General features: G+C 47.6%; 2 protein-coding genes across 8 annotated transcripts in view; one reads left to right on the top strand and one right to left on the bottom strand.

Annotated features, from left to right (window-relative positions):
* LOC119386962 (L-sorbose 1-dehydrogenase) overlaps positions 1-22,606 on the bottom strand; it is a 531,651-nt gene that overhangs the window by 343,993 nt on the left and 165,052 nt on the right. The gene's annotated exons all lie outside the window — the stretch shown is intronic.
* Positions 1-22,606, top strand: part of LOC119386966 (uncharacterized) — a 44,259-nt gene that overhangs the window by 18,091 nt on the left and 3,562 nt on the right. For both annotated transcript variants that reach the window (XM_049413326.1, XM_049413327.1), the window contains exons 4-8: positions 144-196; positions 1,235-1,340; positions 5,374-5,441; positions 7,070-7,186; positions 16,142-16,173. In XM_049413326.1, coding sequence (XP_049269283.1) covers positions 144-196; positions 1,235-1,340; positions 5,374-5,441; positions 7,070-7,186; positions 16,142-16,173 — 376 coding nt within the window. The remainder of the gene's footprint in view (positions 1-143; positions 197-1,234; positions 1,341-5,373; positions 5,442-7,069; positions 7,187-16,141; positions 16,174-22,606) is intronic.

Genomic DNA, 22,606 nt, shown 5'->3' with positions numbered 1-22,606 from the left:
TATCATACTTATAACTCTCATATCGTATTTATAACCATGTGAAACTGGATTCTTCATTCGGCCTGATTCCGTTCGAAGGGCTGTTGATTGTTGTGCTTGTTAAATAAAATGTCCTCTCACATTACTCTTGCGCTGCATTGCAGGTCAAAAAAGGCCGAGGGTGCTGAGGATGAGGCCAACATTGCCAGTGCATCAGGTAAGCTCGCATGCAATGTTGAGGGGGCTCCCACCTATTGGCCATGAGAAAATAGTGTTGATTTGCCATGGGTTGGGCTGACATAGATTGTGCAGCTCCTTCATATCAAGCATGTAGTGAACCGTACAGATGTAGATAGCAGTAAGGCAATGTCTGAGGATGATGGTGATGGACATGTGCTGTATTTTCTCACATATAACCCACACCCCCACTTTCAAGCACATTTACCGCTTTTTTGGTGCAGGTTATACGCGAGAAAATACGGTAGGTGTAAATGAACTTTTCTTTCTGTAAAACAAGGCACTCACTTGTTTCATCAGTAAGCCAGATTCAGAGACACACTACATTCTTTTCGCTAAAACAGGTGCACATTTAATTTCTACGTGGTGTAGAAGCACTAATGTCTTTTTTTTACATTACTTTTCCCATTCAAACCAGTAAAACTAGGCGCGCATTCCTTTGTGGGACATGCTAGAATTGGGCATGTGCTGCGAAATGAATTGTAAATGTGTTTCAGGTTTTTGGCTGCCTCTTAGTTAAACCAATTTCTTTTTCATGATGTGCTGGTCAAACTAATGGAATTTGTCTTTAGTAGCCTTGTTTCTCACTTTGTAGGATCACTTCGAAACCTGTGGTCACTTTAACCAAGGCTGGATGGATATTTAATGCTAGTGTGGTAATCAACTTATTATGCGCAAGTTTTCTTTAGAATGCGTTAAGATTTCTGCGAAGTAGACTCAGTTTCAGTCGAACCAACCTCTCAAATCTTTGGGATACTAACAAAAGAATGCTACATGTGGAAAAGATACCGCAAATTCGATGCATTCATGCTCCACTGTAGGAGAACCCGCTTCAGAACTACGGGTTTTTGGTTTTAATCTGCATTAATTTGTGAACTTCTCTTTATCTGTTTCCCAGGTTTCTTGCAGAGTGTTTGTTTCAAGGAGCCATGACATTACAATGATATGCCTGTGCACAATGCAGTAAAAGTAAAGGTTGCGACTTTTGCACAGTGGCTTTGTCGTCACTTCTATGCAGGAGTTGAGACGGCGGCAGAGTTCGAGGAAGCCACACGAAAGCTTTTGGACTTCTCGTTCCTCTTCAAACCTTACAGCTTCTCTCTTCAGTCTCCGACCAAGAAAGTGTGAGCAAATTTCACTTTGAACTCTCAGCTGTACATGTGGGATGTCCATACCTTTTGTATGTGCTGCTCTTCTCTCTGTCATTTATTCATTCATTCATTCATTCATTTACTAACTTAAAGGACCCCTAAACCACCTCCTATATTTTTTAATATTTCGAATAAAAGCACACATCAAGTTGAAAATGCAGTCATGATCAAAAATGCCAAACGCAGCAGCGCCACGTGCCGTGGGCGTGCCACAAATTAAAAAACAATGTCGTACTCCTCTACGGGCCTTTCCGGTATTGCCAGCGCTGGCCATGATGCCACCAGTAGAAGACGCTGATGATGACATCACAAGAACCTGTTCATGTGCCAGTAAGTACATGTGGTCCCTGTCTTCCTCACATGGCGAGGAGGAGCGTTTGGAGAGTAGCAGAGAAGAGTAGACAAACTGAGCGTAACGAAGGAGGAGCGAGGGCTGTGTCTCAATCATCAAACGTGTGTAACTCCGCTATTATGGCACTATTTCACAACATTCTTGTTGTTACGTGCTCATGCAGACTCGTGTGCATCTGCAACACAACTAAATTTCGATTTGTGGGTGGTATAGGGCCCTTGAAGTGTAAAACCGGGCATTTTTCAGGTATTACTGCCGTTCTTAAAGGAGTACTGACACGAATTTGAAAAATTTTCTGATTGTTGCTCTAAATAAAAATACTAGTGTCGAGAAAGCTAAAACGAGTATTGTGGTGCCTGGGAATATGTACATCGTATAGGTATATATTTTAATTACCGCTACCTTAAAAAGACACTTCAGGTTTCGATATCGAGGGGGCGGCTTCTCAGTGACGTTTCATATCGGTATGACGTCATGGGGATACAGAAACTCGCGACGTACTAGCGGCAAATTAGTCATCTGCTCGTGGTGCACATAAACAACGATGAGTGAACTGTCATCCAGTGACCCTGACCGTGATTTCTGCGATTTAGGCTGCATGCAGGACGCAGAACTCGCAAACTCGGGGGAACTGTCTTGACTCGTCGGGATAATGTCCATTGCAGTGGGGCTGGCTTGCAGATGCTCAGCGACGAAAACTTCAAAGTCAAATTAAAATATTTTATGCGTGTTCTCCGACACCGGTGTGTGGACAGCGTTGACACTGCGTACCAAGGAAACAGAAAATGTTCCTTTTGCGATGTCTCAAAATCGTGTCAGTACTCCTTTAATGATGATCCATCAGGACATGGTCTAAAGAGCATAAGCAAGAACATGGCTCTTTTATAGTAGTCTAATCTCCTGCCTTCTTCAGTCAATTCTTAGTGCTTGGTTCAATGCTGCAGCCTGCTAGCATGTACTATGTGCAGCTCTCACTGTCATGGTAGCTGCAAGATCTTTTGTTAGGACTTTTTTTTTATATTGGCTGTTTGCCTTCTTACACTGGTGACAGTACCTTAAGTCAGCAACAAATTGCATTCTTCTGTGAAGTTGAGGCTTTTGTTCTAACTTACTGTAATGTAGTGATAACTTAAAAAAAGTGTGTAGATCAAATGCCCATGTTGGAATACTATATGTAAAGCAAAGCTTTAGTGCAGCAGTTAAAAACTATACAACTAATGGCAATGCTTAAAAATGTTTTACTTCATTTGCTATTGTGACTCGTTAGCCATGCCTCTGCATTGCACAGCACAAGGGTATGGGTTTGAAACTTGGGCACAGCAGCTGCATTTTGACAGAATGCAGAACTTTAGTTTCATCCACTCTAGTGTGTAATCTTATGCAGTACATGTTTATGCATTGGTCACACAGTATGGCAAAATACAAACACCAAATCAGGTAGATCAACCGTACAAGATGTCTATACAGTGATATCATGAAGATCATGGTTACGTGTGATGCTTGTCAAGGGAAAGAGCTTCGCTTTTGATAATTCAAGCTTTTACCTTTTCTTGTATAGCACAAACTTATTGCACTGCCCAGTACAATGTGACAATAGTATTTTAGGGGTGTGGTTTGGTCTTCAGAGGTCTGTGAGCCAAGGAAGCAATGTGTCACATTTAAATAAGTGAAGTATATCGCATTTTGTATAGCCTACAGCTGTATAATGTGCCATTGTCTTTCTTGCCCTTTAGGTTGGGACGATTATCCAAAGAGTAAAAATTTGAAAGCACCTCAAGTTGAGGTGAATTTCTGTTACACTGCAAAATTGCTTTGCTTAGAAAGTTAATGCTGTTTTACCTGCTCTGTGAGATATTTAAGAACACAACTTTGGCATGGGGCATCCTTTGTCACATTTTTAGCACTTCTCTCTGATGCAACACCTCGAGCTTCAAATTTGGTGCAGGAAATAGTAAAATATGCATTCCTCGTGTTCAGAATCAGTATATTTTGTTCAAGCGGTGTTGAAGCATTGGTCATCATGCAGATTTATCTTAGCTTAGCAACTCTGTAAGCAATGCTAATGAACCACCCTACCTTGAAAGCATCTGGATGATTTTAGTGCTTTTATAAGGAAACAGCTGGGCAAAAAGAGACCAAGTTTCCTTTTTTTGCGCCTCTTTACATAGCCATTTGAATCCAGCGGCTGCTTACGGGTGAGCAGATGCCAAGAAATTTCGTAGCACCACATAATGCTTGCCCAAGCACTTGTTGCTACTTGGCATGTTGTGTAATAAGCACCGAATGTGTGAGATCAGCATTGCAAGCATGCAGGTGTGAAAGACACATTTGTTCAGGGGCCCTCAGACTGACGATGATTGCAGTTTCATGGCATACTAAAAAAAGGTTGTCATCGTTCAAAAAGAGCAGGTGCTGGTGTCAGGAAAATGTGGGCAGAGGCCCAACATGGCTCAATGAATAAAGGATGTTGTTACACGAATGGTTAGGCAGTTCCGCTGGACATTATTCACTAGGTATACTTATCGTAGCGGCTACAGCTATGACCAGTTTAGCTCGCAGCCCAAGTGCATGCAACTGTTTGTCCTCTTCTTTGGGTGCCCGTGTGTGTGTTCCAAGAGACTAGATACAATATGCATGTAGCAATATCGTGCAACACTAAGATTAGGCTGGATAATTTAAACTAATACATACATTAAACTGGACTGACCAGTAAATCATGTCTGCGAGGAGGCCACTTATTCTTCTGCAGACCTTGCTTAGCACACAAGTCAACAGAAGTGCAAGGATAGCACACGCTTGTGGCTTATCAAGCCACACCAATGCATTGATCGCAGCTGTAGCGAGTGGAGACGGCACTGGAAAGCCTGTTGCGCAGTAACAGATTGCCTCCAAGATGCTGATCTGGCATAAGGACGAACCGTGCTCGGTGTTCCCTGGCTTGCCTAAGCTAAACAGCTAACGCTTCTCAAAAGCAGCAGTTCAGTACACATGCAAATGACAGGAATATGAATGTAGGTCACCATGCCACCTATAAATTCCATAAGTACCTCTAACTTCCCATAGAAGTAAAAGCTGGCAAGACTACTTGACTGCATTCGAAAACAAAGCATTACTTAAGCCTCTTCTCTTGTAAGCTTTCCATTCAAACAAAAGCCCACTTAGATTTAAAGTTACTGAGATTAGGAGACATTGGTGGTAAATGATAAATATAATGCAAGAGCAACATTGCATGTTCCACTGCACACCTTGCCAAACACAACTGAAAAGCGTTCACACTGAGCATGGTGTTGTGTTGACAGCTGGGCATGCTAGCGTAGCTTTTTAATAGAAAAATGCTTGAAGACTCGCTGCTCGGTGCATTGCAAAGTTCAGTGGCTCCAACAAAAAAATATTAAAGGATTACATGTACTGTGGGCTTTTTGGAGACGTACCATGCAATATTTGAATTTGAATTAAGTTTATTGACAACAACAAGGTTGCGAGGATGACCAGGCAAAAAAGCAGCTTGAGGGGAACCTGGCTACTGCCAGGTTCCCCTCAATATGGCTTAGTGAAGCTGTATTTGATAATGATACTGCAATAGCATTGTCCTTGATGGGGGCTTTGCGTATTTCTGGTTGGATGCTGCCATATAAAGCCATTTGTTTCATGCAGGAATGAAAAGAAAGAGAAGGCATCAGCTAAGAAGGGTGTTCTTGCCAGTGTTGGCAACTGTTGGGTAAGTATGCTTGTATTTCTTGTTAACTGCGGTTCCAATGTACAGTGAAATAGTATCATTGTAGTATTGCACAACAGTGGCTCATACTGAGTTCTATTTCACGTACTTGGCCTGTTTGTAGCACATGGCTCCGTGCAGATGCCTGTTAAGTTTACTGTGTAGAGACTTCAGTAGAGACGTGAATTCAAAAGAACTTGCGATGCTTGCATGTTTAGGAGTGTGCTGAGGGCATACAACACATGTGCATGTTATGGAACGCATGAGTAAATCTGGAAAACTGTTATGGGCTATTGTGTGCAGTCACAACAGGGCAGTTTCAATGTAGAAGCTGCGAGAAACTAGCCTGTGAACAAAAGGTAAGAGCAAGCATAAACAAAATCCTCTTTTCTACCCTCACCTCGCTGTACCAGCACTCAAACGTTCAATTTTGCAGTTCAGAAGAGAGTAGAAAAATGTGTCGCAGCATATCCTAAAAAGAACGCTAGGCAACAGTGAAAAGTGCCATCTTGTGGTTATATACTTTTAAGCAAGACACTGATGGAAATTTACATGCTATTTGTCGAGTATTTATTGTGTGTAGCTTGTGCTGACTTGAACAGTTGCAGCCTAATGTTATATGTAGGCTAGAATGATGCATACTCGCTGCTGAGGTCGCAGGTTGGACCCCAGCTGTAGTGGCTGCATTCCCATGAGGGGTGGTATGCTGGAATGCTTGTGTGTTTGTTTGGGTTCAGGTTAACGAATCCCAGATGGTCATACTAATCCAGAGTCCCATTAGAGTGCCGTATTATCATAACGAGCTTTTGGCAGAAGAAAACCATACAAATTTTTTTAGAATTGTAAATTGTACTTGTGGAATAGCAGTCTGGGAACTTGTCCATAGAACAGGCAAATCACCCTGACAATGGGACACTAAAAAGCAAGACTACCACTCATACTTTCTTGAAATATACCCACTTTGGGCCGACATTTCAGAATGAGTAAACATTTAGTTAAACCTCGGGTCATTGCTTATACCATTGAAGCGCCCATCACCAGGTTTGAGCATTGGAAACAAGCAAGGAGTGGGGATTCCTCAGTAAGGACCACATCTGCAAATCGTGAAATGCCTGCATAGTGCAAGAACAGTCGAAAATTGAAAACTGAGGGCCACTTGTTCTCTTCGCAGCATCTGCACTTTGAGGGAGAGTGAAAGGTCACGTGCATACGTGCCTACATCACTGACTGTGGCATGTTACTTAGGTTCTTATCTGATGTGGAGCACATGATGCTGCCACTGTCAGTGCATTGAGATGTACGAAAGAGGAGAAACAGAAGGTGGCATGGCACCCGAAATCAACATGACATGCTCCCTCTCCTCCGGCAATTAAGAGAATGCAAAAGAGCTACACCGCATGCCATTCTATTGTGACGTCACAATGCATCCTCTGAAAACAAAAGTTACTTTTAGAAAAGCTTATCAACGTAAATTATTTCAATAATCATGGTGCTTGCCAGGGTAATATCGAAGGTGTCATTGTTTATAACTTCACAAAGTGCATTATTATGTTAACTGTTGCGGCTATGAAACAAACGATGCTGTGTGGGCAACAAGTCAATCTTTGTCCTCTTTCCAAATTCTTTTCAGGTCAGCCAGCCAGGACACCAAACTTGGTGGCTCAAGGTGCAGGCGTCTGGCAAGCAAGGAAAACACACTAGCCGTGGAGCCACAATGTTCAACCAAGTCGAATGCCTTGTCCAAGCAAAAAGGTGGGCAGTTTTCATGTTCTTTCTTTCCTTTTATTGAAGCCTTATAACTGCTGTTGTTGATGTAATAACAACCTTGCGAAATGGAATGTCTACATTAGATCGTTCACCGGCCTTTCATCTTTTGACTTGACCGAAGCAATACTGTACTTTTTCAGTACTTATTTCTGACTAATTTTGGTTACTGATTGTTCTTGACTGCTTACGTTATCAGGCATAGGTAAAAAACTTGTCACATATATTGCAGAATATGAAGCTCGCTAATAGTACAGGCATTCAGTGTTCCACTGCAACAGATACATCAGGGTAGCTTGATGAAAATTGAGTTCGCCTAATTCTCTGCGTCGATGCCCATAATGGAACACATCCCACAGCTGCCAGTAAAACCCCAGACTAATCAAAACTGAAAGAGCAGAAATTAAGCTTCTAGGAATATACATTGCATGGCGGAACCACCTCAAAGCTCGCCAATACTTTTGAACCCCTTTATAAGAGACACGCACTGAGGAATAGGTCTTGTCCCTTATATGAGGTGTCTCTTATAAGCAGGGTAACACATCCTTATTTGCTTACAAGTTACAACCCCTATTTTGATGAAGGCACACTGGTGTCTCTTAAAGGGGTACTGACACGAATGTTTTCAGTTGCTTTTTTTTTTTGCGTCAAATGAAAGGTCAAGCCCTCAAGAGCCTAGAAAAGGTAGTGCTACGCGCGAGTACATCCTGAAAAAGTAATTACAGTGGAACTTCGATTATACGACTTTCAGGGGACCGCGCAAAATCGTCGTATAATCCGGGCGTCGTATAATCGAAAAACCGAGAATATAGGCAGTGACGGTCATTTTTGCCCCACAACAGCGGGCACATAATGCCTAAGAAATTTGGCTTAGCAAGACTTGTGTTTGGGCAAGTTGGTTCATACATGATACGGACATACGAGCGCTATGGGACGGGGACATAGACAAGAGGTACACAGGACAGATACACAGGACACAGGACAGATACACAGGACAGACAGGTACACAGGACAGACGCCTGTCCTGTGTACCTCTTGTCTATGTCCCCGTCCCATAGCGCTCGTATGTCCGTATCATGCCTAAGAAAGTCCGCGGCACAAATCTACGCTGCTCCGAGGAACGTAGATTAAATTAATTGAAAAAATGACAACCACGCATTTTATCGGAGGTGCGAACGAACCTTTATTTCTCACCTTTTAAAAAAATCTGTGATTTTCTTCTGAGAGTTTGCCCAGCCACGACGCATCAGCTTTCTTTCGATAGCTGCAACATCTGGCAGCAAGTCGCCGATCTCATCGCGTGCGCAAGCAAACCGCCGAATGTGGTCGACGTAGCACAACACGTCCGCGTAAGTCGGAACGGACACGCTAGCCTCTGCAGCGTCGTCCATCTCTTCCTCGTCGGAAGTTCCCGCAGTGTCGGGACGCACAGTTTCGATAATGTCATCCAGCGACGCTTCACTGCACACTGCAACGTCGTCGTCGGCACCAACATAGTCCGCGAAAGATCCAGGCAGCTCCAGGCTGCCGAACTCTGGTTCATCGTCAACAGGCAGTGCAGCTTCACTGGTAGAACAAGCACCACTTCTATTAAAGCCGCAGTGCCTGAAGGAGTTGGCGATAGTTTCTGGCGTGACTGCGTCCCATGCACTAGCAATGTAGTGCATTGCATCAAGCACAGGAAGCTTCTTATCCAACTGCTTGTGTTCCATGCCCGCCAGCCGACGCTGCACCAGAAACTTCCGATATTTCTGTTTCATGCACTTGATGACGCCAGCGTCAAGTGGCTGCAGCTGGCTAGTGCAATTGAGGGGCAGAAATACAACTTTCACATTTCTCAAATGCGACATATCTGATGGATGGCATGGCGCATTGTCAAGCAGAAAAAGAATCTTTCTGTTCTTAGCCCCCATTTTGGAGTCCAGCTGCTGCAGGTATGTAGAAAACATAGCAGCCGTCATCCAGGCTTTCCGGTTGAACGTGTACTGGCACGGCAGCCTTTTCAAATTCTTGAAGCATCGCGGCTTCTCAAACTTGCCGATAACGAGGGCAGGAAGCTTTTCAGAGCCGTCTTCATTAGCGCAAAGCAATACGGTAAGACGCTCTTTGCTTCGCTTACCCCCGTGACAGCTCTCTCCTTTGAATGCCAATGTCTGTTCTGGCTGCATATTATAAAATAATCCAGTTTCGTCCGCGTTGAACACGTCGGACGGCTTGTATTCCCGTATCAATTCCGGCAGCAATGCAGTCCACTTTTCTACAGTGTCGGAGGTGACTGACGCGCTCTCTCCACAGCAGCGGCTGTACACAACTCCACTGCGTTTTTTAAAGCGATCCAGCCAGCCATTGGAGGCTTTAAAGTCGTCAATGCCACAGCGCAATGCAACTGTCTCAGCCTTCTCCTTCAAAATTGCGCCATCCACGGCGATTCCTGAACTGCGGGCCTGACGCAACCACTCAACGAGGGCCTTCTCCATGGCAGCATATTTGCCATCTTTCGCGGCATTCCTGTTCAGGCCGAACTTTGCCGCATTTAGTAGGATGCTGTCCTTCTTCGCGAGGATCGTTTTCAGCGACGACTCGGGAATGTTCAGGTCGCGGGCAATGCTGTCCTTTTTACTCCGTTCCGCTTCTCTGCCTCCTCGATTATGCGAAGCTTTTCTCCGAGCGTCAGCGGTTTTCGGTTCCGCGACATTGCGAGACGCAGCACTCGCAACCAAGAATTCGAAAGCTTCCTCGCACACCAATGTCCGAACACAGAAAATTTTGCACGTGGACACAGCAGCTGCGGCGCAGCACAACCAACCGATGAGGCAAACACGTGAAGGAATGGCTGAATGGCAGCACGGCAGTAGGCCTATTCGATTTGCAAGCTTCGACCAATCGCGAGTGGCTAAAACGCCCCAGCCCTCTGGTAGCTAGACAGCGGCGAGTTCCGGTTCCCGCGGCTGTCGCAAACATTGGCTCAACAATCGCCGTTCAACACGTCCGGTATAACGACACGAAATCTAGTGAAAGTTATCGCATACTAGAAAGCGAGCTCGAAATTATCTGCCATGTTATCTGCTCACAACGGTCACCACAAAACCACCCAAAAGAAGAGAGAGAAAAAAAAAAAAGGCGACAACGGAAGTGCGCAGTGCAATGCTACAAAACGAATGCGCTTTGGCTGGCTCCGGCCAACGTTGGCTCTGGCTAGCTATGGCCGACTGCGTGTCGAAAAATTGAAGAAGCCCTGTGGTGGCAGCACGGATACGAACTCGGTTCCTCGGTTTCCCGACTTTTTTCGCCCGGCCGCAGTGTGTTTGCGTGCCAGCCCGCGTCATCGTAGGTCTTTTTTTTTCTCGGACAGTCCAGCGAAGCGTCATACGAGGCGGGGCCGGCGTAAAATTGCGTCGTACAATTGAGGTTTTTAATACATTATTTCTATGGGGGTTTTGCCGGGACCAAGCCAATTCGTCGTAAAACGCGGGTCGTCGCAGGACCGGGGGACGTATAATCGAAGTTCCACTGTACAGTATGTTTTTAAAAGCTAGTTTCGGTTCCTACTGTACCCTGACGTCACAACACGGTATGAGCTTCTCGTCACGTGCTCGCACAATATATAGTGACGTTTCCACGGCCGCTCCACACCGTGGCTCCGTTGGTCAACGTTTATAGAACCAGGTGACGCACAAGCGGCCATTTTGGAAGTTTTGATGACGCACAAGCGGCCATCTTGGAAGTTTTGGTAGTTAACGTCATCACAACTAGCCAGACTGCTGCGTGAAGTCACCAGAATTCGTACTGTAGCCTGACGTCAAGCTAGTGTCGATGTCAGTAGGTGCGCCATGGAAGAATTGACTTTAATATCAAATTAAAATATCTTATCAGCATCTGCTGAGCTTCACACTTGCTCAGAGCCGTCTCTGCATACAGGGGATTTGTATGGCAGAGTAAAATCGCATTCGAAAAAAGGTGTCATTACCCCTTTAAACCCAACTGCCTCTTACACCAGTGTCTCTTATAAAGGGGCCCAACTATATCATGTTACTGCACACATACCAGCAGAGAGAATAGAAAATACTCACCATGGTAATTCGGTGGTTAGGATGCTTGACTACTGACCCAAAAAGGTCGCATAGTTGAATCCCGGCTTTGGCAGCCGCATGTCAATGGAGGCAAAACGCTCAGGGCCTGTGTTCTTAAAGAACCCAAGGTGGCCTAAACTGCCAGAGCTCTCCACTACGGTGTCCCTCACAGTCATATCACGTATTTTGTGGCGTAAAACCTCAACAGTTATTATTTCTACTATAGGAAGATAGTCTCCTTCCTGCACTCCAGAGATCTGCTGTAGTGTGTCGTATCAATGAAAGATGAAGCGCAAAATCCAGCTGTCTCAGTGAACGCCATTTTGACCGCTTTTCTTGTCAAGCTCTGACTGGCTGCAGAAAAGTGGGAAGCTCCAGCGGGGTGAAAAAAATCAGTCCAGGAGCTGTTGAGCTTGTCACCCCTGCTTTTCGCCTCTCATGCCCACTCACCGAGGAGGTTTTTGCTGCCTTTGACATCCCGCTTGCCCTTCCAATCCTGCTTTCAGTGGGAACTAGCCTCTAGCACAGCTGTTGCACAAAAGTCAAGAGTTCTTCCAGCACCCCGCCTGCCGCACAATCGACGGCCTGATGCGCAAGCTAGTTGCCTGATAGGACTGCTCGAGTACATCACTGCTTCCGACAGCATAAACAATGCCTACAGCTTCCACTCCAGGCAAAATAATGCCCACTATATTAAAGTAATGCATAAGTTGTATATTTTGTTTGCTGTCAAGCACGTAAAATTGTTGAGAGTTCCGATACAAATCTAGTTCATCTGCAGGTCTTAACTAAAAAAGGTGCACAATGAGTTGGCCGAGTCGTGCTGGTGTGGGAGCCAGTGCTGCTACAAACATTATCATATTTTCTTTGTGTGAAATTATTCCAAAATGATGGTAAAGCACCAAACATTGCTTCTGAGCATTGGTCGTTCTTTGTGCTGCAGCTGCTTAACCTTAACAACTAAAAAAAAGCCTTAAAAGACCTTTACAACTGCTGGGATGATGCGTGCAAGAACCATGACATGATTGTTGTCTTTGATCTGGGCAAGTTGGTGCGAGGTCTTGCAAAGTTGAACAGCGCAAAAGCCAGAAGGCATAAGGAACACCCACACACAAGACCAGTTCAGCACCGGTCCTGTGTGGGGGCATGTTTATGTGTTCGTCTTTTGTGCTGTTTAACTTTGCATGATGATCATGAGGCATGCGGTAGTGGGATACACCGGACTATTTTTCAACCACCTGGGCTTTACATTTAAGTCTACATGATACTGCATAGACCACTTATAACGTAAGTCGTCGGAGTCGCGAATATCCGCACTATAAGCGGTACCGCACTATATCCAAAACAACATTTTTGAAAGGTTGCACGTGTGCAAAACATGACCAGCGGGTAGGCGCGCGATTCTGACTATCGAGGCATGCAACTGGGATGTAAGTTTGCATCTGCTTACATTTGAAAATGTTGAACGGTTAGCGTCCGCGGACCTGCGGTGCCGACATAACAAACGCGGAAAAAATGCGCCGTCACGGGAAGTCACCGCGGTAGCACACTGCGCGTGCGCCATGTCGAAAACGGTGGCGACCACAAACCACCACTCGAGTGTTTCACACGCACGCCCGCGTTTTCGTTAAAGATGTAAATGCAACAACTGCAAAATGTTTCATTGACTCGGCACCAAACCGCAACTTCTGTAGTCCGCGGCCGCCGACATGGCAGCTAGCGCTCGTTAGGCCTAGCGTGCGCGTTGCAACTTGGCATGCCGCCGCAAGAAGGTTGCCCTAGGCAACACGGAGATCGGGCGTAGAAGAGATCGCACTCGCGAGCTAAACCGAGGGCATCACGGTGAAACGCAGTTTCAGTTCGCGGTCGGGAGAACAGCCGCGGCAACTACCTGAAAAAGTCTCTCAAGCTTGCAAGTCCGCCTGTTGGTGGCAAAGGCGAAAGCTCAATTGCGTCTCAAAGCATTGTTACTTGCGAGGGAATAGAGGTTGCACGTGCGATATCTGCGCTCTACGACGAAGAAACTATTTGCGCTCTTGATGCGGACGCCGGCGCCCGTAGGTAGCGGAGCGCGCATGTCAAGCGACCGCGGGGCAAAGCGCGCATGTCAAGGGGGCAAAGGCTTCTCCGTCGGCCACCGCAACCGCTTCCCAACCTCACAACCCGCACCCGACCCGCACCGGGCTGCTACCTCCCACCGCCATCGCTTCTTTTTCTTCCCCCGCTCCTTGTTCGTTCGTTCCGCATCCCCTCCTCCTTCGTAACGCTGTCGCCGCTCTCTGCCCCGCCGGTGCCTCTCCGCTGAGAAGCACGCTCGCTCCCTCGCACCTCTGAGACCGTTCCGGCAGCCGCATTATAACCGGTCTTTCATCTCAGGGGACTGCACAATAAGCGGTATGCGTATACATGGAGTTCTATGCGCGGGTAAACGGGAGTCATAAAAATCCGCATTATAACCGGTACTGCACTGTAAGCGGTTATGTTATAAGTGGTCTGAGCGTAGTACACGGGTGTACTTGCGTTTTGCACCCATCGGTTGCAGCCAGCATTGCTGGGAATCGTGCAGGAAGAGACCTGGCAATAGTATTGGGACAAGGCAATCAGCGGTGATGAGGCTTACGGGCATACGGGATCAGAGCCATATCGACCACTGTTCTATGCTGCTGTGCCACTAAACGGGTTCCAGGCATCCTCTGTATGGCAGAAAACTATTACCATTTACAAAAAAAAAGCACTGTTGACCCACTAATGGCGACCAATGTGTAGCGTGTTGCTGTGCTGTGTGCCTCGGCCTAATCGTACCACAAACACGGAGTAAGAAACATTTAGGAGGTGCAACTCCGCTACTTGAGGCGACCAGATAACATCACATTGCAGGAGAGCCACTTCATGCTGGCGGCGTCTAGCGGCATGCAAGGGAAATGCCGCCGTTTCGGTTTCCGAGGCAACCGGCCACGCGCGTTGCTCCCGCTCCACCGCAGACACGGAGCATGGACGCGGAGTGCGTTCATGCTCCGTCACATTGCCGAAGAGCCACTTCATCCTGGCGGTGCTTGCAGCACACAAGGGAAATGCCGCCGTTTCGGTTTCCGAGGCAACCGGCTACGCACGTTTCTCCCGCTCCACCGCAGACACGGAGCATGGACGCGGAGTGCGTTCATGCTCCGTCACATTGCCGAAGAGCCACTTCATCCTGGCGGTGCTTGCAGCACACAAGGGAAATGCCGCCGTTTCGGTTTCCGAGGCAACCGGCTACGCACGTTGCTCCCGCTCCACCGCAGACACGGAGCATGGACGCGGAGTGCGTTCATGCTCCGTCACATTGCCGAAGAGCCACTTCATCCTGGCGGTGCTTGCAGCACACAAGGGAAATGCCGCCGTTTCGGTTTCCGAGGCAACCGGCCACGCGCGTTGCTCCCGCTCCACCGCAGACACGGAGCATGGACGCGGAGTGCATTCATGCTCCGTCACATTGCCGAAGAGCCACTTCATCCTGGCGGTGCTTGCAGCACACAAGGGAAATGCCGCCGTTTCGGTTTCCGAGGCAACCGGCTACGCACATTGCTCCCGCTCCACCGCAGACACGGAGCACGGACGCGAAGCGCGTTCGGCGACGTTCATTTCTTGCTCAACCTTTTCCCTGCAAGACTTGTGCTCGCTTTTGCAGGTTTCAAACAAAATACCTGCATCCCATCTTAGGCTAGCAAATGCTAAAGAAGAGCATATATACTGTACGCAGCAGCGTCATTACAGCCACGGCGGCTGCATAAAATGAAAGGTTGCTGAGAAGGCAATCCAAAAAAAATTGCGTGCCCACTGAAGCCAACGCCGCTGTCGTCTGCTCACAAACGCTGGTAAAGAGAATGTGTGCAGGCGTGCTCACCCGGCCATTCCCGGAGAGTAACGATTTTCTTTTTTTGGCGGTTGCGGCTTCGCGCCGCAAGGCGCTGCCAATTGAAGTGCCTTCGTCGGCGCCTGTTATTTTTGTATTTTTTGTGACGTTATCTGGACGCCCGCCGACACCCGTTCTAACGGGAGTTTCGCCTCCTAAATACTTTTTCCTCCATGACCGCAAAGCACAAATGCATTAGATGGTGATTCTTCTTGAAGAACCAGAGATGCGGCAGTGCAAATGGCAAACCAAAACATCCAACAGTGCCGCACACAATGATGAGTAGGTGTGCGAATGCACGGATCATCACTGGCAGATGAACAGGAACTTTGTAAATCAGCCAATCGACAGCATTTACCTGGGTTGACGTCACCAGGAACACCCAGTTGACATTGCAGTGAGCAGTGGAGGCACCACAAAAGTCAAGAAAGGAGCATGGCATCATTTTTTAGTTTGTGGCACTCCTGCCGGGCATTGCACTGCTAAAATCAACACTGTTGATTGTGACATCATTTGCTACAAAATGTCTTTTGTTCATTTAAAATTGGGAAGAAATGTTGTAGGTCTTTTGAAGCTTCGCCACTACAGTAGACTCTCAGTAAACGGAAATCTCTTAAACTGAACTGCTGCCCAAATGGAACAAGTGCTTCTGACAAGATTGGTTTCGTACTTGTATTCTGCACCTTTGTTCATCTCTCAGTAAATGGAACTCTCGTTAAATGGAAAATGTTTTCCTGGTCCCTTCAGGTTCCTTTTAATGAGAGTCTGCTGTACTTCCATAGTGCTGTGTATTATATATGTGGAATTTAATTGCGATAAGACCCGGGGGGTTTAACAGTGTCTTTGCATCTGTATCTCTGCTTCCATACACATGTTGCTGTTGCAGGTGTTGATCATGTCTCGGTAAGTTTGGAAAGTTGCTTCATTTGTTTTTCCGCTGCGCATGCTTGTATATTTAATTGCATTTACATTTCTATGTAGCCAACCCATGCGCCATTCCAGAAGGCAAAGAGGCAAGTCCTTTTTCCATTTCTGTTTGCATGTGCCAGTCATAAAATAATTCTTGTAGGTCGGTGTACACCATAGCTTTTCATACTATCAAACCTAGAGGGGAATCTGGCACTGCAATCGTTCAACCACCATGGGAACGACTGGAAGTACAGGCTTTGGATTGGATGGCGTCGGCTAGCGAACTTTCTACGGGTCACTTTCTACAGATTTAGTTTCCTTCCTCACATAGCAGCTGTATCCTGCCACAATGTGTACGGTATTCTCTGGCGTGGGTAGCAGGGTGGCGCACTAAGTACTCAAGCGGCGCCTTTGTTGTTGAATATGGCTTAAGACCACGAGGTCTCTTGGTTTGCATTGACATTGCGACTTTACAGGTTGTATTTGACAGTTTTAGCAAAGCGTCGTCCACGCACCGCTCCACACAGATGTTGCATCCCATGCCTGTGCAGCAAATTCACACTTCTCTGATAAGCATGTTTTGCCAAAATGTGGGCAACTCTGCTCCAAAACGATGTCGAAGCGAAGTAGACGCACCATCACACTCCACTGACTCAGCTTTACAGCGGAATGAGGGGTGCATTGGCGCAGATGTGCCTGGTGTCAGAGCAGATGAGTTTAGTTTTTCCTCACTCGATGCAGTATATTTATTTTTATAAATCGATGATGCATGCCTTCGAGGCAAAAACACACGTGTTTGTTTTCCAGTGTTGTTAAAAAATATCTCATTATTTACAATAAATTTTACATATGGAAGAATGAAGTAAATTTTAATTTAAAATAACTTCATATTGTTTTTTTAAAGCTCGCTAAACAAGCGTTGAAAATCTCAAGCGAAATCCATCCGGAGCAGGTCCAAAGCCTGTACTTACCATCATTCCCATGGTGGTTGAAGCGCCATTCAAGGAGCCCCGCCTAGATACTAGTGCCAGATACCCCTCTAGTTTTTATAGTACGAAACTCTATGGTGCACACAGACTGTAGTGAGCATAAAGCCATGTCTTCAGGCAGGTGAACGCCCATGTCACTTTATTGCACATCTTTTATAGGCAGCCAACATATGAACACCGTAGATAGATAATGTAGATAAGTTAGTGATATCAGTGTGGTTAGAAATGCCCTCTACGCAAACACCCTTTACACTAACCCCCCCCCCCCCCCCCGCCAAAGATGGAGACCGAGTACTGGTTCAAACCTTTAGGTGTAATTGTGCGTCTTTCGTACCGCCGGGTGTACCGAGGACCACATAGTCACGGTATGCATTGGCTTCGGACTGTATGCATCTGTAGGGGAAGGTGCACTTTTTTGGAAAATTTCTTGAGGTCTCACACTGGAGGAACCGCACGACTCGGAGAAACCACACAATGCAGTACAGCGCTCAGGAATTCTCCTGCAGTTTCATTTCTTGCTACCATCTCTGGTGCGGGTGACGACGACCTTGAAGCAGGAGTCGTGCCACGAACAGGGAGTGGCACAAGCCAACAACAGTTCCGCTGTATCACACCGTTTGGCGTCTCTACCACATAGCACCTCAGACAGTGACCTCGGCTCAGCACCCGAGCAGTACACGTGGCATCTGTCGTCCAGACATCCTGACCTGGTTGCAGAACGGGCAGGGGTCGAGCACAGTGATAACTGTTGTAGTCCGTGGTCTGCCAGCGCTTAGCAGCTTCGTCACACTCCTTGAAGGTTCACATTCCTTAAAGATGTCAGCCCCGGCTTGTTGCTACGGGAGCTCAGGTGCAGTCGTTGCTATCCTGTCGTCTCGTCGTTGCACACTGTTCAGTGTTCAACCACTTTGATCCTTTGAATCATACCAGGCCACCACACAGACTTGCGGGCCTTTGCCTTAGACCAAGCCTCTCCAAGATGATCCTCGTGGATGAAACTCAAGACTTCCGCTTGCAAAATTGTAGGAACAACCAGCCGGCCACCTTTCCACAAAATCAAATCGGGAAGCAAAAGTTTGCCACTATGCTTCCAATACGGTGTCAAAGTTACCGGTAGTCTTCTTAGACAACCAACCATAGTTGATCAACACGCAACACGTGCCATCTAAGGCTTGATGCCTGCTTATCATCGCCGAGTCCACCGGTGTGCTTTCCACGATGGCTTCCATGACCACGCGCACGTAGTTTTCAACTAAAGCATTTGCAGTATCTGATGACTGAAATGGAGCTCTTGACAACAATGTGTTGGCAGTTGCTAGCAGTTTGCCCGGAATGAACAGTACCTTAAACTGGTAGTGCGCAAGTTTAAATCACAGGTGCTGTATTCGGTTTGGCAGCAGATCCACTTCCATGTCACCCAAAAGAGTTGTCAGCAGTTGGTCTGTTTTGACGACGATTTGGAGGCCTTGAAGGAATTTGTCGAACCACTGCACGGCCCACGTGACAGCTAAGGCCTCTTTTTCCGTCTGGCTGTAGTACCTCTGCTCAGTATTTGTGAATGAACGTGAAGCAAAGGCTACAGCCAGTCTTTAGCCCCTTGGCTGGTCTTGCATCCGGACTGCTGCGAGCCTGAAAGAACTTGCATCCACAGAGACTACTGTTGGGCAAGATGCAGGTTTCCGAAGAATGCATCGCCTTTACTTTTTCAAAAACAGCTTGCTGGAGTCGCCCCACACCGAGGCCTTCTGCTTGCACAAGTCTCGAATCGGGGCTAGCGTATCCGACAGATGTGGTAGGAATCTGGTGACACGATTCAATATCCCTATGAACCTTCGGACATCTGAGACATCCACGGGCGGTTCCATCTTCTGAATGGCTTCAACCTTAGCTTGGTCTGGCAAGATACCATCTGAAGAAACCACTGCGCACAGGCACTTGACACGCTGAACTTGCACTTTTCTTCATTCAGAGTCAGTCCTGCCCGGCGTGACTAGTCCAACACCTCGGGACGCCCTTTGTCAAACTCCTTTCGGTAGTGGCCGAACATCAGGACATCATCGATCGTGTTGACCATGCCTTGCTGACCCTTCAGAATGCGGAACATCCAGCGCTGAAAATACTCTGCTGCATACATAACGCTGAAAGGTAGGCAGCAAGAACAGTACCTGCCGAAGAATGTTACAGACGTCGTAAGTTCCTGGCTGTCCTCTGCTATCTTGTCCTGGTGAAAACTAGACATTGCATCCAATTTGGAAAAGACCTTCGCCACTCCAAGGAGTCCCAGTACATGTTGAGCAGTCGGTAAGATGTGTCACTCCTGGAGGATGTACTTGTTCAGGTTTGTCAAGTTCATGCACAAGTGGTAGCTGCCAGAGTTCTTTTGCACCACCATCAAACCAGCACACCATCGCATCGGCTTCGTGATCCGCTTCATAATTTCCTGCGCTTCCAGCTTGTCAAGCTCAGATTTTACGACAGGACACAAGGAGATGGGTATCCTTCTTGGTGCACTTAAGGGGCCCGGCATCACAAATTAGGCACGTCCTTTTCATCGCTTGTTCTAGAACTGAGGAATGCACTGACATCGTTGCACCAGTGGCAACGCCAAAAAGAAAACAGCTGTTATAATTTTATTTCAATGCAGAAACCACTTTGATTTCGGACTAGGGTGACACACACAGAAAGGCTTTTTTCATGATCGGAAGTGACGTGTCATCACGTGGGAGTGACAACATTGGCCTGGCATTTTGATTGGTTTGACGTGACAGGTCGCATGTGATATTCATATACAGGTAGTCCTGGCTAGGCCACACGCTTTCGCACTGAAAATTACACTTCTTATACTCCCTCACAGACAGAAGGATTTGTTTTAAATTCGAAGTTGTGAAAAAATTTGCAAAACGACGTTAGGTGTGCTGCGCAGTGAGTACCACGACACGAGACTTCTGGTATGTCTCTAAGAAGCGCACCGTGATTGGAACCTACCATTGACGTCAGTGGGAGAGTGAAATGCGAAAGGGAACATTTTTTCTTGTCTGCTGGGGTTCTGACATTTGAAGACTAAACTTCGGTTCCCGTGCACCAATTCTGATAACTCCTTTTTGCGTTCGTCTCAGTATTTAGCACTATACACACTCCAGTGCTGCGGAATGCCGACAAAAAAACATTGTGGGGCCCCTTTAAGGAGAATGGGACACCACCTGGTTCAGTGCGGATCTCGTACACTTCGTCCAGCATGCCAAGTCCTTCAAACTGGTCTGGAGCAATGCCTTCAGTCTTGGATGACTCACCCCAGTCATGCTGTCCAGAAATTTGACCACTTGCAGTGCTTGAATGGCTGGAAAGCCTAGCAGAGGCACCGTTCGCAAACACGCCACATACATTTTCTGCTCTGCTGTCTGGCCTCTCCATCTCAAGGTGGCCCAGAAGGTACCCAAACAGACTGGTGGCTGTCCTCTGGGGTCCGTGAGATCAGCTTCTTGAGAGTCAAGATATGCCAGTATTCCAGAGAATCTACTCGGTACAACAGAAATTTCAGAGCCGCTAGCAACCTTAAACTTGGCAATCTTAAACCTGTTGACTTGAACGTCAACGTACTTGGCCCATGGCAGGTTGACTGAGCCAACCTTGTTCAGTCGTATTGGTGTCCAACCTGATCCTGACAAAGTCCGCGCTGTCCGCGAATTCCCGGTTCCGCGAATTCCCGGTTCCGCGTTCTACGCAAGAAGTTCGCAGCTTTCTTGGGCTCTGCTCATACTTCCGCCGCTTTGTCATCAACTTCGCGGACATTGCTCGGCCCCTCACGGATCTCCTCAAAAAGAATGTGGCTTTTTCCTGGGGTGAGGACCAAGAACAGTCCTTTGCGTCGCTGATTACCGCCCTTACATCACCACCTGTGTTGGCTCATTTTGACCCAGCCGCTCGAACAGAGCTTCGCACTGATGCAAGTGGCCATGGCATTGGTGCTATACTCGCTCAGATACAGAATGGCACAAACCGTGTAATAGCCTACGCTAGCCGCCTTCTGTCGCAGTCGGAAAAAAATTATTCCATTACTGAGCGAGAATGTCTAGCTCTCGTCTGGGCGGTCGCGAAATTCCGTCCGTACTTATACGGATGCCCCTTTGCAGTCATCACAGACCATCATGCGCTCTGCTGGCTGTCAACACTTAAAGGGGTCATGAACCACTTTTCCAAGTAATGATCTAATGGCCTCAGTATCGGAGTGTACTGCCTCCCGAATCGATTGCCGCAAAAATTTCTCGAATCCGTCAAGAATCAGCGGAGTTACGGGGGTTTGGCGCACGCTCCCTGCGCTTTCTCTCTTTTCTCGTGCCGACGAGCGCACTGGAAGCTAGACAGGGAGGGATGGCATGGGGGAAAGAAGTTACGCCAGCGCGCGTCATGAAACGCGATCGCTCTCCCGCTGTGATTCGCTTGCGCGAGTGCGGCTACCGTGTACTGAGGAGTGCGGCGCCGGCAAGTGGCGGCACCCCGCGGCAAGAAGCGCATCTGATCCGAACGCCGCTCTCGATTTACGTCGGCTATCGGCCAATAAGCATGCTATGTCTCTTGCGACGTACAGCGGACAGACGCCCCGCCCACCGACGAGAGTGAGAACCGGCCTCTGTTTGAAAAGAGGGTGCCTGGGGAAACGGCAACTTCGCGCTCCGCTTGTGGCCATTACGCGGCGCGCACGACTGTAATATTTGGCAGAGCAGTTCATAGCCGTGTCAGCTTTCCGCAGGATGTTTTTTCAATCAGCCCAAGGGGTGCTTCATGACCCCTTTAAGGACCCTACAGGAAGACTCGGCCGTTGGGCATTGCGATTACAGGAGTACACGTTCTTGGTAGTGTACAAATCTGGCAAGCTCCATAGCGATGCCGACTGCTTATCCCGACACCCTGTTGATCCACCCAACTCCATCGATTTAGAAGCCGATGCCTGCGTCGAGATCCATCGTTACTCTCCATCATTGACCGCCTTCAATCCGGCAATACCGACCCTTCACTGAGCATGTTCTTGCTTCAAGACAACGTTTTGTACCGCCGCAACCTGAATCCCGCCGGCGCGGAACTTTTACTCGTCGTCCCAAGCCATCTGCGCAAGGATGTTCTGCAACAATTTCACGATGCCCCTACTTCCGGACATTTAGGCGTCTCCAGAACCTACGACCGTGTTCGACGACGGGTATTCTGGAAGGGTCTTTATCGCTCCGTTCGCCGCTACGTTGCAGCTTGCGACCTGTGCCAGCGCCGAAAGAAACCTACGGTTCCCCCTGCCGGTCGCCTTCAGCCTATTGAAGTCCCAGCCGAGCCGTTTTATCGAGTGGGGTTGGACTTGTTAGGTCCCTTTCCAACTTCGACAAATGGAAATAAATGGGTTGCAGTAGCCACGGATTATGCCACTCGGTATGCAATCACTCGAGCGATACCGACCAGCTGTGCGACTGACGTTGCAGATTTCCTCCTCTACGACATTATTCTCCAGCATGGCGCTCCTCGTCACCTACTCACAGACCGTGGTCGCTGCTTCCTGTCTCGTGTG

The sequence above is a fragment of the Rhipicephalus sanguineus genome, chromosome 3, assembly GCF_013339695.2.
Source record: "Rhipicephalus sanguineus isolate Rsan-2018 chromosome 3, BIME_Rsan_1.4, whole genome shotgun sequence".
Classification (NCBI taxonomy): domain Eukaryota; kingdom Metazoa; phylum Arthropoda; class Arachnida; order Ixodida; family Ixodidae; genus Rhipicephalus; species Rhipicephalus sanguineus.
This window is presented reverse-complemented; position numbering and strand designations above follow the sequence as displayed.